At 42.9% G+C, this 8,827-nt stretch overlaps 1 protein-coding gene across 1 annotated transcript in view; it reads left to right on the top strand.

Annotated features, from left to right (window-relative positions):
* Positions 1-8,260: 8,260 nt before the first annotated feature.
* SBSPON (somatomedin B and thrombospondin, type 1 domain containing) overlaps positions 8,261-8,827 on the top strand; it is a 31,551-nt gene continuing 30,984 nt past the window's right edge. The window contains exon 1 of the mRNA XM_010846979.1: positions 8,261-8,812. Within this exon, the coding sequence (XP_010845281.1) occupies positions 8,261-8,812 (552 nt within the window). The remainder of the gene's footprint in view (positions 8,813-8,827) is intronic.

The following is an 8,827-nucleotide window of genomic DNA, read 5'->3' on the forward strand; positions in this document are numbered from 1 at the left end:
AAACCCTTCATTTGATAGCTGAGATTCTGGAACACAGAGAAATAGTTTCCTCAAAGTCATATGTTAGAGATTTATGGGCCAAAATTCCTATTATGGGCCATAATTCCCATCTCCTGATTCCTAAATCAGATTTTTTTTTTTTTTTTTTGACTGTACCTTGTGGCATGTGGGATCTTAGTTGCCCAGCCAGGGATCAAACCCGTGTTGCTTGCGTTGGAAAGCAGAGTCTTAACCTTTGGACCTCTGGAGAAGACCCTAAATCAGATTTTTTAAAGTATTTTAAAAATCTTATTTCATTTTTTAATATTTGACTGCACTGTGAGGCATGCAGGATCTTAGTTCCTTGACCAAGGATCGAACCCATGCCCCCTGCAGCGGAAGCTTGGAGTCTTAACCACTGGACCACCAGGGAAGTCCCTAGATTAGATTTTTCAAAACCATGTCATTCTACAATAATCTTCATGACTCATACACACTCATGCAAGCATCTGCAATGAATCCATAATTAGTCTGTGGACATAAATGTCTGTCTCCAAATAAGCCCTTCTGATTTCAACTTGGAGAGTCCTGGACTCTGCAAAAGGACTTCTTTAACTGTGTTACTTGCAGCCTAGTATTAGGGGTAAGGAAAGCATACGAGACCTCTCTGTCATGACTTATATCTCTACTTAAGTTGAATATTAGTATTTTTGAGCTAAAAGGGTCAGTGGAGATTTTCTTGGCTCACACCTTCAAATTATTTAATAGAAATCAAGGACCAGATAGCCTAAATAAACTACCCAAGGTCATTCAGTGACAAGATTTAGAAGCCAGGTCTTTGGATTCCCAGTAAGGAGCTGTTGCAATTGTACCTTATAGTCTGACAGCTTGTGAATATGAAATTGTTTATGAAAAGCAATTTTATTGCTTATAATTAAAGCATGTCTTGTGTTAATGTTCAGAGAACATGTATAATAATCATTGATCACCAAACTATTCTTATATATCAGGAACTAAACTAGACATTATATAATCCTTTCCTTCTTTATCTCTTTATTTCATTTGGCAGATCAGGAAGCTGAGACTTAAAGTGTTTACAACTGTCTATTCCATATTATGTAGCCAGTAAGTGACAGAACGACAGTTCAAATTCACTTTTCTTTTTAAAACCTGAACTCTTCACTTTCCAGGTCACCTCTTGTGTGCTCTTGTTTTAAGCCACAATTTCTTGTTTTAAGAAATTGCAACAAACTGGTATAAATTATAAGGGGGATTTATTGGGGCATGGAATTACAAGATGAAAATGTGACTTCAAATGTCATTAAGTCAGAGCCCTATAAGCCCTGGCTTTGTCTTCCCTGGCTTGTTGACTAAGATCTCAGGTGGCTTCACATAGGTCATATCTGTCCTCAGGCATATCCAGTGAGCGTAAAGGTGAAACTAAATCATCTATGGGCCAAACAAGCATCCCGATCCTGAGGCTCTGATTGCACAATCCCACACCTGGATCATAGGTTGAGGATGGAATTAACCTTAGAACTCATCACTAGCACTCCAGGTGAGGTTAAGCCACCCAAAATGAATTGCTGTCACATAAGAGAGGGAAGAGGTACTCCCTCTGGAAGGGGAGATCTGGGGGCTGTTAAAAAAGAAGTGAAGAATGAATATTTTATAGGCAACCAATGAATTTACCACCTTCATAGCCACTGTACATTTATTTAGTCGATGAATACACAAAAGATCAAAGATACAAAATTGGCAAAAGATAAAAAATTGGTCAAAGATACAAAATTGGCATCATAAACCTTGATAATGGTAACATTCACTGATTTCTATAAGGTGGTAGGGGAGGAACTGCTCAACTTCCATGAAGCACACCAATCTTTAGCAAGCATCTTTGGATTCTTGCCTGCACTTTAGGCATTATTGAACAAATAGGTATCAGCCGATTAAGTCATACCTCCCAGGTATGTGAGGTTTTCCTGGGGACTAAGTCTGCACTTTGCAGAGAGACAGAAAGGAAATAGTAGTGACCCAATTCAATCTCCCCTTGCTTGCCCAGCTCCCCTGTCAGTCATCTCAGACACTCCCATCACCTCTTTTTAGAATAGCCCTCATCACAACATGCTGTGATGAACTGTTATAAGTCTACTCTTTCCATGAGACCTCAGTCTCCTTAGGGAAGGACCAGTTTTACCTATCTTTGTCCATCAGCCCGGAGTAACATCTCACCCACAGGAAGGGAATGACTGCACAGATAGAATGACTGCAGTGCTAGCCACGAAGGAAGGCTCGACTCGAGCCCTGGAGTGCTGGGGAGGTCACTTAGCTCCTCTGAGCCTGCTGCGCTGCGTGTGCGCTCAGCGGTGTCTAACTCTTTGGAACCCCATGGACTGTAGGCCTCTGGTCCATGGAATTTCCAGGCAAGAACACTGTAGTGGGCTGCCATTTCCTACTCCCAGGTATCTTCCCGACCCAGGGGTCAATCCCGTGTCTCCTGTGTCTCCTGCCTTGGCAGGCAGATTCTTTTCTACTGCTCCACCTGGGAAGCCTCCCCTCTGAGTCTCCTCTCCAACACAATGAGAAAATTGCCAATACCTGCCCCATGGGGTTTCCTGCAAAGTACATTATAAAACGTAAAGTGTGATGAAAGTGCTGTTTCTTTAGATTTTTCATTAATTCTCAGATGCATGTTTTCACGTTTACCAACTCAGAAACTGAGATCCATTCTTGCTGTGTACTGAATGCATATGTTTCCCCTGTATTCATACGTTGAAATCTATGGATTTCCCTGGTGGTCCAGTGGCTAAGACTCTGTGCTCCCAGGGCATGAGGCCTGGGTTCCATCCTTGGTCAGGGAACATAACCAAAAGTTCACATGCTGCAACTAAAAATCCTGCATGCCACAGAAAAAATTGAAGACTCAAGTGCCACAGCTAAGACTTGGGGGTAGTCAAATAAATAAACAAGTAAAAATTAAAGTATTTTTTAAAAAAGAAAAGAAATCTAATGCCCAAAGCAATGGTATTAGGAAGCAGGGCCTTTGGGAAGTTATAGGTCCTTGGGAGGGAGATAAGTGCCCTCATGAAAGAGACCCCAGAGATCCTAGTCCTTTGCCATGTGAGGTTACAGCTAGAAGGCACTAGCTATGAACTAAAAAGTAGGCTCTCACCATACACTGATCTTGGGCCCACAGACAGGTGAGGGATAAATTTTTGTGGTTTATAAGCCACCTGAAAAGAAAGTGAATGTGAAAAATCACTCAGTCGTGTCCAACTCTTTGCAACCCCATGGACTATAGAGTTCATGGAATTCTCCAGGCCAGAATACTGGAGTGTGTAGCCTTTCCCTTCTTCAGGGGATCTTCCCAACCCAGGGATTGAACCCAGGTCTCCCAGATTGCAGGTGGATTTTTTTTTACCAGCTGACCACAAGGGAAGCCCAAGAATACTGGAGTGGGTAGCCTATCCTTTCTCCAGGGGATCTTGCCGACTCAGGAATCAAACCAGGGTCTCCTGCATTGCAGGTGATTCTTTACGAAGTAAACTATCAAGGGCCACAACAGTTGATGGTAAGCCACCTAGCTGATGGTATTTTGTATGGCAGCTTGAATATACTGAGACAATACTGCAATCCACGAATAAGTATGCACAATATTTTAATCAACAGTGTTTTGTCTTATATATTATATCTTAGTAGTATAACATAAAATAATGGTGAATCTTACAATTAACTATGTCTGACTGTCAATAAATTATGGGTTTTCCTGGTGACCCAGATGGTAAGGAATCTGCCTGCAGTGCAGGAGACCAGGTTTGATCCCTGGGTCAGGAAGTTCCAGTATTCTTACCTGGGAAGTCCCATGCGCAGAGGAGCCTGGTGAGCTACGGTCCATGGGGTCACAAAAGTCAGAGACAACTGAGCAGCTAACACTTTTACTTTCAGATATCCATGCACTATGTTGCCTCTGACAAATGCCCCCAAACCTGCCTAAGAACCAACTATTCTATTTCATGTGGAATCTAAAAAAAAAACCAACCAAACAAAGGACTTCCCTGGTGACAGTGAGTAGGAATCCTCCCACCAATACAGGGGATGTGGCTTTGATCCCTGGTCCAGGAAGATTCCACGGGCTGCAGAGCAGCTAAGCCCCTGGGTCATGATTACTGAGCCTGTGCTCTAGAGCCCAAGAGCCGCAATGACTGAAGCCCTTGGGCCTAGAGCCTGTGCTCCCCAGCAAGAGAAGCTTCTGCAATGAGCCCACACATCATAAGGAAGAGTAGCCCCCACTCACTACAACTAGAGAAAGCCCACACACAGCAACGAAGACCATTATGACCAAACATAAATAATTTTAAAGAGAAAATAAATAAACATAACTAAATAGAAACAGACATAGATTACAGAGAACAAACAGATGATTGCTAGAGGCAAGAGGGCTTTGGGGAGGATAATGAAATGGTGAGGGAAATTAAGAGTGCAAGCTTTCAGTTATAAAATAAATGAGTCATGGATGTGAAATGTACCATGTGGAGAATACAGTCAATAATTGTGTGATAGCATTGTAGGGTGACAGATGACAACTAGACTTATGATGGTGATGATTTTGAGATGTATAGAAATGCTGAACCATTGTGTTGAATACCAGGAGCTAACATCGTGTTTCAGTCAATTATAAGTCAAAAAAATATATAAAAAACAGATGAAACTATTTGCAAAGCAGAAATAGAGACACAGATTCAGAGAACAAACATATGGACACCAAGAGGGGAAAGTGGGGTTGGGATAAACTGGGAGATTGGGATTGACATCTATACACTGCTTTGTATAAAATGGGCTTCCCTGGTGGCTCAGACGATGAAGAATCACTTGGAGTGCGGGAGACCTGGAATAGGTAACTAACGAGAGCCTACTGTACAGTCCAGGGGAAAACAAATTCATAAAAAAAGAGATCAGACTTGTGGCTACTGGAGGCAGGGGATGAGGTGGGGTGGGAAATTGACAGGCAAAAGCTACAAACTTCCAGTTATAAGACAAATAAGTACTCAGGATGTAATGTACAGTATGATAAAGGTAATTAACACTGCTCTCCATTACATATTAAAGAGAGTAAACACCTTGAGTCCTCATCACAAGGAAAATTTTTTGTTCTATTTTGTACATGTTGCATCTATATGAGATGATGGATGTTCATGAAACCTATTATGATACATGTGATGATGTGTGTGGTCAAATCGTTATATTGTACACCTTAAACTTATCCACTGCTCTATCTCAATTGTTGTTTAGTCGTTAAGTTGTATTTGACTCCTTTTTGACCCCATGGACTGTAGCCCACCAGACTCATCTGTCCATGGGATTTCTCAAGCAAGAATACTGGAGTGGGTTGCCATTTCTTCCTCCAGAGGATCTTCCTGACTCAGGGATTAAACCCCTATCTCCTGCATTGGCAGGCAGATTCTTTACCACTGCACTACCAGGAAAGCCTTGTATGTCAACTATATCTCAGTAAAACTGGAAGGAAGAAAAAAAGAATCAATTCTTCTATTTATCAACCTCAAGAGATTGCCTCCACAGCCCTCAGAGCATCCTGGACGCCTTTTATGACTCCCTGCCCATCCATCTGACATATATCCAAACCTTTCTGGAAATTATTCGTATGTTCATTTCCACACATTTAGTGCAGCACTCAGTCTTACTTGTCCCTCTGTTCCGTTACCCTCTCACCATCACCACTACCAAGCTTTAAGTAATGGGAAGAACTCTGCAATATTTTGGAAATATTTAGTTTTGTCACTAATTAGCTAGATGTCTAATCTCTGTCATCTGTGGTACAGGGGTACCAACATTTCCCCCACAGTTGTGCAAGGTTGGATGAGATCATATGTGTGGACGTCCTTTAAAATGACTGCCTTCTGAAATCCAGTGAACAGAAAGGCCTCCCTCCCCCTCTGTAATTTTACCAGTCTTGGGCAACGTCCAAAAACAACACTTTAGAAGAAAGTGTCTTTTAAGGTGAGTTTCGTGAATTCCTATACTCGCCGCACATTCACTGGGGTGATTTCTGTTCTCCTAAGATCTACAGGACATGGAAAACAAAGTGGTTGATTGTTGCAATCGACTGTACCCGTTTCCAGTAAGAATGTGAACTCCACAGCTTTAAATGTCAGTGTCCCCTCGACTCTGCCTTCCGGCAAGAACTGCTTCCCTTGCAGGGGCCGGCTGGAGAATCTTATCTTGATGGTTTCAAGGGAGTACAAGATATAACTTGAAACTGTGAGTTTTCTTTCAAAGTCACCTACCACAGACAAGCTCCTTTTTATGTTTGGTAATAGGAAGTAATCATTTCCATCCAGCTCTATGGACAGAGGAACCTGGTGGGCTGTTGTCCTTGGGGCCACAAAGAGTTGGCTGAATGCACGCACACACAGTACTCAACTGACCAGTGGTTGGTTGAATCTGTGGATGCAGAATCCGTGGATACTGGGGTGGGGCGACTGTACTATGCCATTGTACTGAAGACACTTGAACACCTGTGGATTTTGATATCTGCGGGAGAAAAGAGGGGGCGGTGTCAGTCATGGAACCAATTCCCTCACCACCGGCAGAAAGAGGGATGGCTATATTTGCAGTATCTTCTTTTTAACTTTGTGCTTCCCCCTACTTTGTGTGTTAGTTTCTCAGTCGTGTCCGACTCTTTGCGATCCCACTAACTGTAGCCCCCCAGGCTTCTCTGTCTATGGAATTCTCCAGACAAGAATACTAGAGTCGATTGCCATTCTCCTTCTCCAGAGGATCTTCCTGACCCAGGTATGGAACCCTGGTCTCCTGCATCGCAGGCAGATTCTTTACTGTGTGAAGAAGTCCTTCCCCCTACTTTGCACACAATTAAAACAGGAGTTTGTCTCTTACTTGGTTTTAGGCTTTAAATGACGAAGTGGGAGCGGGGTGGGCATTAGGACACGATCTAATTGATATCTAATGACCACTTTGTTCTCAATTTACTCACATCACCTCATTTCTATAGACAACACACAGCAATCTTAAAAGTTAGTATTCTTTATTTGAGATGAGAACACTGGAGGCGAACTGTCCAAGATCATAGAGTCAGAACTGGACCCAATCTTTCTGAACACAGACTCCCAACTTCCTGTTTTTGATTTTAGATTTTGGGTTTTGTCTGGTTATAAGGAAAAAGGGATGATAAAAAGTATTTGAGGAAGCATTGGGCATTGTATTTTTAATTCTCTTAAACTGGAGGTCATCTTCTTTTACTTTCTGTATCTGAAAATGAACTTGTCAGTGGAGCATTTATGTTTTCCTGGAACAAGTCCAGATTCTTAAGACATTACAGAACAAGTCTCTAGCTAAAGGCATTCCATAAAGCAGACAGCCTTAGGGAAGACGTGGGAGATAAATTACATGAATGAGTTAGTATGAAGATGCTAATAAAACGTACACACACAGGTAAAAGCAAAGGGTATAATTTGCTGACAAAGTTATTTAATATCAACTACCAAGAACTAAAAATATTAAAAAGTAAATCTTTTTAAATTAAATTGCAAAAAGAGAGACTTACCTAAAGAGGAAAATAAGATTATTTCCAAGCCTGAGATTTATTAGTGTAAATAATCACAAAGAAATGATTTCTTTTTTATTTTAGAGTGTGTTTTCTTTGGACAGTGGGGGAAAATTGCTTTGTACCCTTGTCAAACTTCATCTGTGATTTCAGTTTATAAGATACAATTCTTATAAAAGATTCAATCTTTTTCATGTCACAGCTTTTTTGCTTAATTTTTTATGTGTGATTATTGTATTGTTTATTTTCATAGCCAAGTTTTTTTTTTCCTTTTGCTACTTTTCTAGTCTCTGAAGAGTAACAGGAATTCTTTGAGAAGTCTTCATATGAGAAAGGAAAAAAAAAATTCTGAAGTTAATTAGATTTCTCAGATACAACTTTATGGTCTCAGTTTCTTACAAAAAACCATGAATAGTTTATGTTTAAAAACATAAAAGAAAATGAAACTTCCAGAACTATTTGGTTAACAAAAGGAATACAGAAAATATATTTGAAGAAAAAGGTGGAAGAAAATGTCTATACGAAGTTAGGATGGCGCTTGATTAAAGCGGAAATTAATTCTACAGTACCATCAAGCAGAATTTCTTTGGGGAAATCTGCTTTAACAGAAAGCCAGGCACCGTTGGTAGTCTATGTATCATTAATTGATTCTTCGGTGAAACAAAGTGGCATTTTCCTGGGGCAGGAAAAACCCATTAGAAAATGCTGCAGAAAGAAAGGACGTTTCTTCAGTCTTATCTCTCGAGTCAGTGGCCTGGGGAGGTTGCGGAGGGGAACTGGGTGTCCTGGGAAAAGTACATCGTGGCTTTCTGGGCTAAGTCTGGGCGAGCCGTGCGACTGAGCCCGGTTCGTGCCCATCGAGTGCGATACGGCTCCTGGCTTCGGAGTCAAGCTGCCGACTGGCTAACCTGTCCCCAGAAGTCAGGAAGCAGAGTTTGGAGCCAGGAGATGTGGCCGCCCTGGCGGGGCGGCTGGCGGGCCCGGTCGCTCCCTGAGATCCCAGAGCACCTGCTTTTCCGCTGCCTCCCGGCCGTCCCCGCGGGCCGGGCCATGGGCGCCGTGGGCAGGGGCCCGGGGTCCCGAGCGTCGATCGAGGGCGCCGGGGGCGGAGGCGCCCTCCCCGCCGGTCCCCGCCCGGCTCCCGACGGGCGCGCCGCCAGGGCCGGGGTGGGGCGAGGGCCGGCGCGGGGCAGGGCCGGGCCGGGCTGCTCCGGGGCCGGCGCTCTCCGAGGAACCCCGGCACTTGCCCCGAAGGTGTGCAGAGCGCGC

Source organism: Bison bison, unplaced genomic scaffold (assembly GCF_000754665.1).
Source record: "Bison bison bison isolate TAMUID 2011002044 unplaced genomic scaffold, Bison_UMD1.0 scf7180017864241, whole genome shotgun sequence".
Lineage (NCBI taxonomy): Eukaryota > Metazoa > Chordata > Mammalia > Artiodactyla > Bovidae > Bison > Bison bison.